The sequence below is a fragment of the Scyliorhinus canicula genome, chromosome 13, assembly GCF_902713615.1.
Source record: "Scyliorhinus canicula chromosome 13, sScyCan1.1, whole genome shotgun sequence".
Lineage (NCBI taxonomy): Eukaryota > Metazoa > Chordata > Chondrichthyes > Carcharhiniformes > Scyliorhinidae > Scyliorhinus > Scyliorhinus canicula.
Genome location: NC_052158.1, coordinates 133,835,415 through 133,851,284, shown reverse-complemented (window position 1 = coordinate 133,851,284; position 15,870 = coordinate 133,835,415). Strand labels below are relative to the sequence as shown.

General features: G+C 45.2%; 1 protein-coding gene across 7 annotated transcripts in view; it reads left to right on the top strand.

Moving 5' to 3' along the window:
- The first annotated feature begins 934 nt into the window (after positions 1–934).
- mecom (MDS1 and EVI1 complex locus) overlaps positions 935–15,870 on the top strand; it is a 915,302-nt gene continuing 900,366 nt past the window's right edge. For all 7 annotated transcript variants that reach the window (XM_038816085.1, XM_038816081.1, XM_038816080.1 and 4 more), the window contains exon 1: positions 935–1,051. In XM_038816085.1, coding sequence (XP_038672013.1) covers positions 1,015–1,051 — 37 coding nt within the window. In that variant the 5' untranslated portion in view covers positions 935–1,014. The remainder of the gene's footprint in view (positions 1,052–15,870) is intronic.

Below are 15,870 nucleotides of genomic sequence, written 5' to 3'. Positions count from 1 at the left end.
GATGGCTAGAGATGGAATCTGGGGCCATACAAGAGATTGAAATGATCATATTTATTTCCAGTCTATTCCAAATGTACACGACCCGAAGATTTTGACCAGCCGCCGTCAGGCTGGAGACAAATTAACGCGTGGGTATTGTAGCACAATATCGATACACTGACTCGGTGCTTTATATACACATCAGCATCAAGTGATTGGAGTGGATTTTCTCCCGCTCTCTTTATGGTGATGTGTGCAGTAACATGTGGAGTAAATGGCGAACTGTCCCATTGATTAGAAAAATGAAATCTGCAGAACACACACACACCTCCAGTGATGCCTCTTGGAGTCCATTTCTTTCACCGATTTAATTTATTTGAATAGGAATTCCTAAATGACATCGAGACCCACAGCCGATCAGTGTTAAATCTACAATTCCGGGGACGTGAAAAACAATAAAACAAGAGGGAGTTTCTGCAATCGCAAGTGAAATGGCAAAGTTGAGCAGAACAGAGCGCGCAGGGCGCCATCTCCAATCCTGCCGCTTCATATTTGATTAAATGGGCCAATAGACTGTGGGGTCACACGACTAATTATTGTATTATTGCGAATATATTTGCGGTTTGTCGGCAGGGCAGTGGCGATGTTGGGAACAATCCCGGGGATAGAGGCTGTGGGAGCTCCTGGTGCGGGAGCTCACAGTCCGGGAGGGAGGGAGGAGGGGAGGGGAGGGGGGGGGGGGGGGGGTGAGATTTTCTTTTTGACACTTTCTGACACAACCTCGCTCAAAGTGATCAATCGCTTCAAACTTTTTGGCGGCGCGGCAGCAAGGCAATGCGCATGTGCGAAGGTGTCTAAACTGACAATGCGGGAGAGATAGCGAGTCCGGATTGAGAAAAGGAGAGAGAGAGAGAGAGTGTGTGTGTGTGAGAGAGAGAGTGAGATAGAGAGAAAGGCAGAGAGAGAGAGAGAGAGAGAGAGAAAGACAGACATCAGAGAATCTCAGAATCCCCACCAGCGCTGGACACAGCCACCATGAGATCCAAAGGGCGGGCTCGCAAACTGGCCACAAGTAGGTGCAACATCCCATTTCTCTGTCACTTTCTCCTCTGCCATTTTGTATGACTTTTGTGTGTCTGCTCGGCGTAGAGGGGGTCCCATCCACAAAATAGCTGCTCAAACCGATCTCTCCCTCCGTCGCAATCTGTTCAATCTCCTCCCGAGTCAGCAACCGGAATGGGATTGACAGTTCCCTCTCCCTCCCTCTCTCCCTCTCTCTCTCTCCCTCCCCGCTTTTGGCTGCACCACCAGCATCCGAGGGATTGTTTGCCTCCAGCTCTTGCGGGAAAGGCTGGGGGGGGGGGGGGGGGGGAGCGGTGTGGGAAGGGGGGGGGGGATCGTCCTGGATGTTCTGCCACTGAAGTTTTTGCAAAGTTAAACGCGAGACAGGCAGCGAGAGAGAGGAGATGGGAAGTTTGCAAAGCAGTCCCCCCCCCCCCCCCCCCCTCTTGATGTGCTGGCGTGCTTTCCGTGGTGGGCGCTGTTGCCCATGCTGCCGGGCACCTTCTCAAACTTCTGACAAGGGCTGCAGCAGAATTTGGGTTTGGACAGTTGGAGGAGCAGGTGAATGGGTCAAGACATGAAGTGGCCAGAGTGAAGCAGCTTCCTGTCATCCAGGTTAATTGGCCATTTAGGAGACTGGGCAGTGAGGCGGCCTAACTTTTGCCCCGTGTGTGTGTGTGTATGTGTGTGTGTGTCTGCTTAAAACCGGACCCATGTTTCACAACCCCCCCCCCCCCCCCGGTCATAAATCCGCCATGATACCGTGAACAGGCTTTTCTGTCGCCGTGTGACTGACTTAACAATGTGTGCTCGGTAAAGATGTAAAAATGTCATTGTTTAGTCACGATCTACATTTTCAATACGTGTTCGCTCGTTTCAAGACATTCTGTGATGACATTTGGTGCTGTGTATGGTTTTTATAAACCAGGAAATGTTATATTTTTTAAAAACTGTTTTCTGGAACGCATAAATAGATATGCCGCGGAACTGTAAGTTGGATGAAGGGAGTGGGTTAAAAAACAAGAGTTGTTTTCGGAGTTCGCTGCAAGATCATTTTCTTGCAAAAGACTTCAGCAGCTTCATATGCGGACTGCACACCAATAAAACAGGCTAGTTCCGGCATAAATCGGGGGTCACGCTGCTTTGTACAACCACTGTCTTTTCGGGAGGTTGTGTATAATGGTTGGGTGGGGGGTGTTATGTATTATTCGCTGAACAGTAACATGTAAAGTGTAAACATAAAGTGTGATGCAACAGCTGACAGTTTAATTATATGTATTTAAAAATCCAATCGCGTGATTGTAATGCTGAGCTTTGGTCTGATTACTGTCCGAATTAGATACCATGCCATTTACAAATATAACACCCACACACACCTGCCTGGCCCTCTAACAGGCGAGGAGTCAACCTCACGGTCACATCCTAACTAGAAAGCTGCATTTGCAGTGGCCGTATTCCTAATTTATTATCTCCTGATACAGCGAGCTTCGCGCGGCAAGCCATTTAATAAAGACTTTTTTTTGTTTATGATGCTCTCCGTTTTTTGAAAGGACAAGGCTGCATTTCTGCACTTTCTCTCTTAGCTCACCAGCCCCCTCTGTTCCCAGCTTTCCCTCTACAAACCACTTCTTACACCCCCTCCTTTTTTCACCTCCTGGGTCTGTTAGTCTGCACTTCCTGGCCAGGTTTTAAATATCGCTAATATTTCACTCGTTTGCTATCTTTTTAGAAGACGGAGGTGAGAATCAATCTTCCATGTAACTGGCAACAGGTCATTAGAACCAAGTTTGTTTCTGAATGTTAGTTTTCAGTGACGGGCTGGGAGTTCTGAACAAATCAAGCGATGTGACGGGCAGTTTTGGCTCTCCCACAGTGTGGGCAGACTTCACACATAAACGCACTCAAACCTTTCCTGCGGATCATTCAAATAAATACATGGATGATGGTGTCCCAGCCGGCAGCACTGTGCAGTCACTTCAAGGGAGTGGAAGGGGGGATGTAGACCGATACGCAGCGACTGTGTGGGACCTTTTTGCTGCCATTATCTGCAGGGACCAAATTCAAAAACAGGGTGTAACCTTCAATCCTCACGGCCCACGATCCATTCATAGCCTTTTAAAAATAATTTCATTTCTTCAAGCCTGAATTTGCTGTGTCACATAGCAGCACATGTCAACATGCAGTTTGAAAAGATTTCATTGAATAGAATCTGTGACAAAGCTTCCCAACGCTGTCATGTGTTTGAAAGTGCCCCGCTGAAGAGTTTTTTTTTGTTGCTATATGCCTTAGAGGAAACCTAATGGAAAGGGGATTAATGCAGTTTCAAAACAGACTCTCATGTGAGAATGGAAAACAAAAAAGCAGCTAATATCTCCTCGCACATTTTGCGGAGGAAGAAACGGGCTTACCGCTTTAGATCAGATGGTTTTTGCATTGTGATTCTCCACTGGAACACGAAATATTTTAAAATTAGTACAAAGCCGAGGGAGATGTAATGCGAGTTGCCCATGGCTAGCGGGGAAATGGAAGCAGTTTTCAAAGTATATTTTAATGGTGGTTGGCTGCTTTGCACTGTTTGTGTTCTGGGGGAGTGCGAGAGTTGCTGACTTCAATACCTGGCTCTGGATATAGCGAACATCTCAGAGAATATTCTCCCTCTCACTCCTCACACACTCCCACTGCTCGGTTTTACAATCCTTCCTATGCATCATCTGGCTTCATGTATTATGCAGACAAGTTTGCTTCACACCCCCACTCCATACACGCATTTTAAAATGACATTACCTGGCCACTAATTTTGACATTCTCTGATGGGTCCTATGGTCCCAGGCCTGAACGGTGTAAATATGCCTGAAGCCGGATTTATCCATTGCTGAAAGTTGTTTTTCGGGTCTACATGTCTGGTTTTGTTACCCAACCACTGGGGCTTAGCGGTGAGGCTGAAATGTCATTTCAACCAATACCATTTGTTTTTGTTTTTTTGCTGTTGTTGAACGGAGCGTAATATTCAGAACTACAAGTGTTTCCGAACCAGCCCCTTCGGTTTCATGGAACAAAACTTTGGCGCCCTGGTAGAAACCAGTAATGGGCGATTCATTGCAAAACTTTTTGAAGATGAACCCCTGAGATGAAAGTATCTGGGTCGCATGAAGCTGTTGAAACTTGCTCTCTCCGGGTGACTTCCAGCTGGTTTCACTGCGGACGGCTAAAGACGGGAGCCGCATGCGATTTTTATTATGTCGGGCATTTCAAAATGTAGCTTTCAGGTGCTAGTGAACGCAGGGCCTCTGCACACAAGCTCACATCTTCAGTTAGTTTTCACTACTTCTGTATTAGCTAAACCTTTCAGTGCAACGTCTCCATTTCAATCAAGGCTGAGGAAGGTTTTTTTATTGTTTAGAAGACTCATTTTTTTCAAAGCGTTCAGACTTGTACTTAGCGGATTAATGTTGAGAACTTGTCTCTAAGAATTGGGAAAGATGTGTGCTTTTTATTCGCGCCTGTTTTCTCAGTGTTGTGCTTACCTGTCTCTGCCTCTCTCTCTCTCTCTCTCTCTGTCCCTCTTTCCTGACTCTATTCCTCTGTTTGTACCTCGATTATTTGTGTGCGGGTCTCTCTGGCCGTTGGTCACCTTCCAGTCCTTGTGCTGCAGGCGATGAGTCGATTTCAAATTCGACATTACACCTTATACCCCCCACATAGGGAGCTCTGTCACTTTCCCCATTTCACACCCAGCTCCCTGCACAACCGCTGTTTATTATGGACATCCAAAGAAGGGGCAGGTATCTTGACTGGTGCGGCATCCATCGCATTGTCATTCAGAGCGGCGAAATAAAATTAGAACCAAAACTCCAACACAAGTGATATTATTGAAACCCTTCCTCTACAATTGAAACCCCCCACACAAGCAGCTCTCACTATCTTTCTTCCAGCGTTGAGTGTTTTACTTAAGAGGGAGTGGGGGTGCCGATAATTACAACAGCGAGAATGTTTGAAATGACTGAACCCTGTGATGTGGCGAGTGGAGTAGGCGAGGGGGACAAACTTTGCAATCCTTTTTTTTTCAGCTGATTCTCTGTGCGCGTATTTAATCGGATTTGTTGAGTTTTGCTGCCTGTTGACCTTGTGTGATCTGTATGGATTTTGAAAGGGGTGCGGGGCATGAGTCTGTCCCCTGACCCCTCACGAAAGGGGAGCGGAGGAATCGGAGCCAGAATTTAGGGAAAACAATCAAATAAAGATCCAGAGCAACTTGTAGAAAAAAGGATGTCAAAATGGTAACTCGAATTCAGATAACCGCTCGGGACCGACATTACTCAGGAACTGACCGCTTACTCATCACCCCGCTCAGAGATGCTGGTGATTTTAAAGAACAGGTAAGTTCGAGCTATTTGGGACCTGTCTTAAGACCTTCTCCCGCAGAGGGTGTTTATTGATTTCCAAAGTCTCCGCCAAATAGAGGGTTTTCAATCCCTTGTCCACTGCCTTTTCCCCTTGAGATGTATCCCTGGCGAGGAGCCAGCCCTGTACAATGTCAACACTGGATATTGCAATCCCCCAGACTACTTTAACTACTTTCTAAATAAATAAACTCATTGTGTGTCTGTGTTTAAAATTATTTCACCTCTTTTTTTTTAAGCTTCAGCATCTCATTATGGTGACCTCAAAGGGGGGGGGGGGACCTTGGCAGTCATACATCATAGCGGCGGCATATTATACAGCTGTTTACCTTCAGGCAAGTGGGGGTGGGAGGGGGGGGGGGTTGCTGGGGAACAATATGGACCCTTATATGAGGGCAGCCTTCGATATGATAACCAATCATAATTAGCTCGCTGGAAACTAAAACAAGTGAGTTCAGCGTAAATCGTTGTAGGGGGGAGGGGGGGGGGGGTTGGCCTTTAGGTGTCCCAAAGGCACTCTATCTCTCCCCCCCCCCCCCCCCCCCCACACACACACTAGGCTCTGGGAGTGACCTGGGCGCTTGCTGCCATCTGTGTGGCTCCAATTTCAGTCGATGTGCTGCCGAAGCGGGTCATACACGGGCAATAATAAGCCATCATTAGGACCATTTCTCCGCCACCAAAGGTAAACATTAGGAAGGCAGTGAAAGCGTCAACTGACAGTCAGTGAAAAGTTTGCACAAGGCGCACAACCACTATAGCCTCAAGTCATCACACACACTGCACTTGATGTGGATGGTGTGGGGAACGAGGTTTGGCGACTTGATGTGGAAGGTGTGGGGAACAAGGTTTGGCGGGCAATTCCCCTCCCACAATCGTTTCCCTGTATTCCTTCCCCTTCTATCGGGAGGGAGTCGGGGACCTCAAACAGCAGAGTTCGAACTCTCTTCAACAACTCTCGGCCCCGTCACGGCAGCGGAAACATTTGGGTCAACGCTGTTTACTAAAGATCAAAAGTGGAACAATGCAGGCTACCCCAATTATTAAGGGCCATTTACTCACCAGTTTCTGGATCGAACGGCTTCAGTCCGGCTTGGCAGCGATTAAAGTTAATTAAATTAGGAGTAAATAGTTTTTTCCTGTAATACACTCGTATTTAAAAGGGACATGGCGAAAATAACGCAGAACACTTAAAAAGGGGCTGTGAAAAATATTCCAGTCCCCGACTGTCCCCGTCAAACATTGGCGACATTGAATAAAATGGATCAATTCCTGACCGTGTCCAACATGTTTATTTTCAATCTGCACCTATTATTGCACTTTACAAAATGCAAAGAACGTGCAGCGTTTTAGTGAGGTATAGAATTGATATCTCTCGTTCTATTTCACATCGTGTTCCAGGGCTCGGGTGGGGGGGGGGGGGGGGGGCAGTTTGTTCAATGAAGGGAGGATGATTACACCCCGCATTTAAATTTTGACAGGCTCTTAATGCTTCTCCGTCTGTTCCCCACTGCAAACAACACCCGCCCCCATTTGTTTTCCACTATAGAAACTCGGATTATATAAACATCTAAACTCTTTATACATTTTATTGTTGCAACATCTGTGCACACGTCTCTTTCAAGAATATCCCTTGTCCCCACACATTTTTTGCAAACGACTTCGTTTAGTACGAGTATGTTGAGCCATGTGTCGCGGGGTAGTTACCAATGCAGTTCACAAATACTGTACAAAGCCAAAGACGGGAACTTTTGCCGCGCTGAAAACATTATTATACACACACACACACACATGCTAATAATAACGATCTCTCATTTAAATCGGAGATTAGGGACAAATCTTTTCTCTGAATGGTGGTGAGCCTGTGGAACTCTTCCTCCGAGAGCGGTGGAGGCAGGGTCATGGGATGTTTTTTAGACCGAGGTAGACTCTGGACGAACAAGGGAGCCGAAAGGTGTGGGGATGGGGTGGTGAAGGGAAGCAGGAATGTGGCGTTGACGTCGTGCTCTAGTTGAATGGTAGAGCAGGCTCAAGGGGCCAAAACCCAATTGTTATGTTCAGATTAGCTACTGTCTTTTTATTTTAAAATTGGTCTATTTGAGGCCAAAGTAACTGCAAAATGACAAGCTTGAAGATGAAATTTCCACACCACATTAATCCGAAATGGTAGACTCAATTGTCCGAACGCCTAAAGAAAAAGTGGGCAATAATCCAGAGTACAGTTGGTTTTAGAATTCCATGATTAAATAGTCAATGGAAATAACCTGGTTTTTGGTGACAATTCTACACTCCCCAAGTTCTGTTAGCTGGGAACTGAAAGGTAATCTTGTGACTCGGGGCAGATTTTGTTCAATCGGCTCCATAATGCCCAACAGGAGGTTTCTCCTAGCTGGACTAACAATGGACAGTGTAATTTCCTTGTATTGGCAAATTGTGTAACTTAACTCCATTAGTACCATTCTGGAACCTTTGCTCTGACAACTTGCACCAAAGTTGTAAAGTTAGGTAAGTTAGGTCTACTGTGGGGAGAACATCCACACAGTGTAATGGCAAACAGCACTTGTGGATTCCTCAGTACTTTGGCTTGGTGTCTTTTAAACATACTGGGTTGTTGGGTTTCTGAGCATGCTAGACACCCAACTGGCCAACGTATTGTCTTGCGATAAACATGTAGCTTTTAAATATGCATATTAGGTATAAATGTATATAATCAATATCCAAAGATTCAGTCCACTGGACAGTCACTTGCATTCAACCCTTTGGGGAGCAAGACTGAGGTGCAGTTATACATAGTATGACATTAAGATCACCTGATCTATTGCTTGACAACTGCTTTGTCTGAATTCTGAAGGGTATCTACTCTTAGAATATATTATGTCACCCATAAATTTCACTATACATTGCTGAGTTTGTCACAACAGGTTGTGAGCAAAACATTTTCTAATTTATACAACTTGTTCCACCATAAATATTGCTTAGCATGTCTGTCGTGGCCGAGATACATGCATTTACAAAGTTGTGTCGACAAATGGCAATATGGAGAAGAGGCAGCCAGCATTCTCCATGCATTGGACAGATAGTGAGTAATAGAAACCTTCAGAATGTACAAACTGTTGAAACATAGGTGGGCTTTCCATTCTCTCAGGCTGATCATCTAGAAATGTAACAGGTCAGGGGGACTGAAACATCTGTAACAGTTCTATGTGCACCTGTAGATTGATTTGTATCAAATTATATTGAGAGTAATGTTTGGCAGATTATCTGAATTAGGCCGAGAAGTAGGCACGTACAAAAATGCGTCACTTCACTATTAGAATGAATTTAAACCAATCTTCACTGAATTTTGTGTTGCCTGAGATGGGATTGGGATGTGTGCTTACTCTTTCCAAATGGAGAAGGCAGAAAGGATGGCACATGAGACGGACCACTTAAAAGCTGCAAGGTTTTTCAACTCTTCTAAATTTTAATATTTTATTGCGATTGATTTGTACGAGCTTCTGTTATATACTTGATATAACCCAGTGCCACCCTGTTTAAGGAAAACAACCATTACAATATTCTCTCTCGCTCTATTGTTATCAGAACAAACTAGATGATTAACAGTGTTTTGAAGCAGTCATGACCTGATCTTTGCCTAAACCCAAGTGCTACAGTTTCCTTCAAGCTACACCACAACTCCATATTGAATTATTGGAAATGCAGAAGCCAGTTTTTTATTTTGCAAAGTTTGGGAGGAAAAAGATAGGAGTGTTTGGATGTTGGAAAATAATCTCTGCCCCATTTAAAATTGGTTTGTTCGAGGCAGGTTCTGCTCACTGATGTCAGTCTTATAACTTATTGCTCCGGACAGAACATATTTACTCTCTTACTGCCTCTAACCAATATGTTTTATATAGAAAGAGGTGTGTCTTTTCTTACCCTTGGGAGTGTGAATTAAATAATTCCACCAGCAAACTTTGAGTTTAAATAAAAGTTATTTATTCTCACACTTAATCTAAATTAACACAGCACCGCACACCTAGGTCGCTCTCTCTCTCTCACGCGTGCGCGCGCACACGCATTTGATACAGATAACGGTAGTGCACTTGTACCAATTTCCAGTATTCCACATGGTTTTTTGAATGGGTTTGATGATTTAAAGTTGATGTGAAGGTCTTGTAAAGTCTTGTTCCCTGCAGATTGCAAGGTTTCTTGTAGTGAAGTATCTAGATTGGCTCTCAGGTGAACTTAGAAATTGGAAATGGTTAAGTAATGTAGCTGCTGGTCGAGTTTCAGACTCTGGTTCTCTGACCACCCGGTAAAATCTTTCATTGCAGCTATTGTCTTATCAGTGTCCTTCTGCAGTCTGCCAAGGTCTCTTCTGAGTCTTGGAATAATAAAAGATCTCGCTATCAGAAGCCAGTTTTGGTCACTTGGGTCAACGGTCACTGACCACCAAAATAGCTTAAAGCTAAAAGGCCATTGATGTACATTATGGGATGGATAGTGGTCATTCATGCTTAACTGGTAGATAACAGGTCTTTTCAGCCTTCCTTCGTTGAGCTGCAAACCTGAGAGACCGGGCCTTATTTACTTTTGTGTAGATGGAGAGATTCTTCATCACAGCAAAAATTATGCCTGAGGCCCAAATTGTGAAGTCCCATCCCAAAACTCAGCCTTCACCATTCACAGGGGACACAGGGGGGGGGGGGGGGGGGGGAGTGGGCAGTGCAATGGGAGCGGGTTCTGGTTTGATTGTCTCTGGTTCATGGAAACAGCTGCACATAAAAGTGCCTTCAGTCAGATCTAAGTTTTGTTAGTGGGGTGTCCAAAACACAACTTGTGCACTTTTGGCCCAGCAGAAAAAGATCTTAGGAAAGGTTAGGTACTCTTTTGGATATATTCCCAGGAAGCCTTGAGGTCAGAAATCCCTTTGGGAGAGATACAGTGCTCTTTGAGATTATTAAAAGTAGACATGAATTGGTGTAAAATGCGCATAAATGCATTAGAACTATCACACTTGTTGGAATTGTTAAAGTTAAGCTGTTAAGGCATTTACTCCTCCTGCCCGTTACATATTTGCAAAAACTCTCTGCAGTACTGAAACATAAATACTTGCTATTTCACTCTGTTGACATAAGCCTGAGGGTTATCATTATAGGATTAGTGCTGCATTACTTCACAACATATCATTCTTACAATGATGTGCCTGTCAGTTCATAGAATAACAGCTTTGAATACAATTGCTTGAAGCGGCATTGGTGGATCCTAGGGAAGGAGGTGTGAGGGATGAAGGCGAGAGGGCTGTTTTTTTCTGTTCTTGTTATTTTCTTTTTCCCCCTGAAGCACCGAAGTAGGCCATTATCATAGTCTGTGTCTGTGGTTACTTCCAAACTCATTCCAGGGGCAGCACCTCAGGAACAAAAATTCAACCTCTGGGGCACCTTTCCCCAAGTGGTTTGCAGGAGTGAGGAATTGTCCTAACACAGTGAAAGTTCAGGCCATACACTTTAGAAATTCATTGACTCTGGGTTTTGAGTAATCTTTGAACAATGGCAGGTATGAACTCCACAGATGACATTCATCTTGTTATGTCTATTCTATAGGAGGCTCTCATCCATGGTTATTCAACTTTGAACATTCTGGAAGCTCTGTTGAATAAGCATAAGTCACCTGACTTTGTCAAAATTCCAAAATGGCGCCGGAGCGAGGCAGCTCTCTGCGAGCTCTCCCTAACAGATCCTCTTTTTTATTTATCTTACAATCGTTCTAATCTTTTAAAATTCTTATGTATTTTCTTTTATTTCCTTTTCTTTTCATGTACTTAATGATCTGTTGAGCTGCTTGTAGAAAAATACTTTTCATTGTACCTCGGTGCACGTGACAATAAACAAATCCAATCCAATCAGTACACCAGTTTCAGCGCCCATATTAAACAAAGAAAAGGCTGTTCCACAAGCTTCCACGTGTGTTCAGTCTATGTATAATGTTATGAATATGATACACCGTTAATAGGCATGACAATACAGTGAAACAGTTTTATATGCACAACCAGCATTAAGGTATTGTGTGATATGCAAATCTGGTTGTGTATATTATCTCTGTCTAGCAACTTCTTGATGTGCAAATATATTTATTTCTGACCTTGCACTAAAATACCTAAAGTTATGCATTTCCAAAAAAGTATTTACTGGACCCAAGTATAGACAAGATAAGATAACCACATGCAAAATAGAAGTCACAACTGCCACAGAACTAAAGGAAATGATGGCTCTCTTGAGACTAGTTATGACCTGATTAATACATACATCGTTGTTCCATATGCAGAATATGCTTTTTTTAATAAACATTTTATTGAGGTATTTTTGGTATTTAAGCAATGTACATGAAATTATAAACACAGCGCAAAAGCCATCTCCCTTCCTTACAGGTCCCACCTTTATTAACCCCGCGAAGAAGTCGACAAACGGTTGCCACCTCTGGGAGAACCCTAACAGTGACCCTCAAAAAGCAAACTTGATGCTCTCCAAACAGAGAAAGCTAGCCATGTCCGATAGCCAGGTCTCCGACTTCGGGGGCTTTGAATCCCTCCAAGCTAATAGTATCCGTCTCTGGGCTACCAGGGAAGCAAAGGCCAGAACGTCTGCCTCTTTCTCCTCCTGGATTCCCGGGTCTTCTGACACCCCGAAAATCGCCACCTCTGGACTCAGCGCCACCCTTGTTTTTAACACGGTGGACATGACATCCGCAAACCCTGCCAAAATCTCCTAAACTTTGGACATGTCCAGAACATGTGGACATGGTTCGCTGGTCCTCCCCCACATTTTGCGCACCTGTCTTCCACTCCAAAGAACCTGCTCATCCGGGCCACTGTTATGTGAGTCTGATGAACGACCTTGAATTGAACGACCTTGAATTGTATCAGGCTGAGTCGGCAAATGTTGCGGACACGTTGACTGACTCTACTCAACGTGTCCGCCCATGGACTATCCTCTATCCTTCTTCACAGCTCCTCCTCCCACTTGCGCTTCAGCTCCTCGGTCTGCATCTCCTCTGACCACATAAGTTCCTTCTAAATGTTAGAGACGCTCCCTTCTACCCACCCTCTGGACACTACCCTGTCCTGAATCCCCGTTAGCGGTAGGAGCCGGAAGGTTGACACCTGTTTGCGTAGGATGTCCCGCACCTGCAGGTACCTGAATTTGTTTCCCCTCGCCAACCCAAACTTCTCCTCCAGTGCCCTTATACTCAGAAAGCTCCCCTCTGTAAACATATCCCCTATCCTCCCAATCCCTGCTCTCCGCCATATCCAGAACCCCCCATCCATACTTCTCGGGGCAAACCGGTGATTATTACAGATTGGAGACCAGACCGATGCTCCCTCATGTCTCCTCCATTGCCCCCAGACTCTCAGAGCTGCCACCACCATGGGGCTGATGGAGTATTGTGTCAGTGGGAATGGCAGAGGCGCCGTTACCAACGCCCCCAAACTGGTTCCCTTGCATGAAGCCACCTCCATACGTTCCCATGCCTACCCCTTCCCCACCACCCACTTCTGATCATGGCTATATTCGCCACCCAGTAATAGTTACTAAAATTTGGCAGCGCCAGCCCTACCTCTCCCCGATTCCACTCAAGCATTACCATCCTTACTCGCGGGGACTTGCCCGCCCAAACAAAGCCAGTGATAACTTTGTTGACCCGTTTAAAAAAGGACCGCAGAATAAAGATGGGGAGACGCTGAAATACAAACAGGAATCTCGGGAGGACTATCATCTTCTTCACCGTCTGCACCCTCCCAGCCAGTGACACCGGAAGCGCGTCCCATCTCTGAAAATCGTCCTTCACTTGGTCTACTAGTCGGGCCAGATTTAATTTATGCAGCCGGTCCCATTCCCCGCGCCATTTAAATGCCTAGGTACCGAAAGCTTCCCCCTACTAATCTAAATGGCAGCTCCCCCAAATGCGCCTCCTGTCCCCTTGCCTGGACCACAAACATCTCACTTTTCCCCATATTTAGCTCATACCCCGAACACCGGCCAAATTCCCCTAAAATCCTCATGATTTCTTCCATCCCCTCTATTGGGTCCGATACATGCAGAAGCCAGTCGTCTGCACTGACTGAAACTCTGTGCCCCCCCCCACCCCAAAGGACCAAATGGTTCTCTTGCCAGCGCAAACAACAGTGGGGAGAGGGGGAATCCCTGTCTCGTCCCGCGGTGCAGTCTAAAATCATCCGATGTTGGTCGAATATGTTGTCCTATTCGGCCGTATGCTTGCCACAGGAGCCTGATACAGCAACCTGACCCAGCCAATAAGGCCCCGCCCAAATCTAAACCATCCCAGTACCTCCCACAGATAACCCCATTCGACCTGATCAAAAGCCTTTTCTGCATCCATTGCAATTACTACCTCCACCTCCCTAGCTTCCGGGGGCATAATGATCATGTTTAACAGCCTTCTTACATTGGCCACCAACTGTCTACCCTTAACAAACCCCACCTGGTCCTCCCCAATAACGTCTGGAATACAATCCTCAATCCTGGAGAACAACATTTTGGCCAGCAGTTTGGCGTCCACATTCAACAGGGAAATCGGCCTGTAGGACCCACACAGCTCCGGGTTCTTGTCCCACTTCAGAATCAGTGAAATCGTGGCCTGTGACATCGTCGGGGGCAGCACCCCTCTTTCCCTTACCTCATTGGACATCCTCATCAACACCGGCCCCAATATCCCAGGGAATATTTTATAAAACACCACTGGGTATCCATCCGGCCCCAGGCCTTTACCTGACTGCACGGCCTTCAGACCCTCCACTATCTCTTCCAACCCGATCGGAGGCCCCCAGCCCTTCTACCAGCTCCCTATCCACCTTTGGGAAATTCAGCCCCTCCAAGAAGTGCCTCAGCCCCTCCGGCCCCAGAGGTGGTTCCAACCTGTACAGCCTGCTGTAGAAATCCCTAAACGCCTTATTCATCCCAACCAAATCACCAACCAGGTTCCCATCTCCATCATTTACTTTCTCCATCTCCCTGGCTGCCTCCCTCTTTCTAAGCTGCGGTGCAAGCATTCTGCTGGCCTTCTCTCCATATGCAGAATATTCTAATGATGCAGCAACTCTTAGATATGTAAATTCAACAATTTTCAGTAGCTTACATGAGGCAGCAAAATAAAATTCCTGTTTCTTTTCCACTCTGTCAGACCATCAAATGGCTTAACAAAGAACATTGGAGTCAAAATTCTCCTTCAGGGAAACATGAATATTCTATGTTCAATAAGAAAGACTTTGTAATGAAATAATGGAATGCAAAGTTTTGAAATGTGTACGCCCCAAGAAAGTGATTTATTTAGCAGTGATGGAAAGGTATCAACCAATGACAATACCCTTGCAATAATGATCCTTTAATACTTTTTTTTACCAGCAAATGAGGCTCTTAACTGTTAAGAATGTCAAAGTACATCCAGATGTGGAGTTTATAGTTAGCGGAGAAAGTGACAAACACCGGCAGTGATAATCCTGAATTACGCACACGGGACTGGTTGTGTTCTGAGCAAAAGTCTTGATTTTCTGGCACAGGCAATTCAGTGGATACCCAGTCTAACGTTGGCCGGAATCTGCCTGGGATGGGGGAGGGGGGGGGGGGGGGGGGGGGAGTGGTAGAACTCTTCTGGGACATTGGATTCAGGCTTTGGGGCAATGTGTCGAGGATTGCTTTGTGCGGAAAGGGCCTCCAGCCCACCCTCCACAAGACTATTGATACAAGACAGCAGCTGTTCGGTCCTCCAGCCTGCAGGTAGGACCCAGCTTTGAGTTGGCCTGAGACATACATTGCCAACTCCTGTGTGCCAGGGCAAGCTTGATTTTCAAAGTTAAGGGTGCACACTGTATTAAAAAATGACAACTAGCTTCTGACGAAATAATAAAAAAATACTTGAGAGCATCAACATTTCTCTGGGTGAAGATATTGTTTCATGTAATCTTTTCTGGTCTGGCATACTTCAGTTGGCATTTCTAATGGAGAGGAATGCCAAATGTCTCCCGACACTATCAAAGACCAATTATTCATGGCCTTTTCCCCCTAATCCTACAAACCTTTATGGATGAGATCAATGACCGACGTCGTCGTTGGAAACGTCCCAGTATTTATACATTCTCCATTGATTTTCTTGGCTGCTAATTATTGGCACACGCTGTCAGATAAAAACTGCCATCAGAACAAACTTATTTTGTACTATATGGCTTTATTTATTTTTCAGTAATTGAAAAAAAAAGTTTTTAAGAGTACCCAATTCTTTTTTTCCATTTAAAGGGCAATTTAGCATGGCCAATTTACCTACCCTCCACATCTTTGGATTATTTTTCAGTAAAATAAAACTATTCTAGAAAGTACTCCCATGCAATTTTATGTCATTAATGATGGTAACTTCTGGAAACTTAAACATCATTACA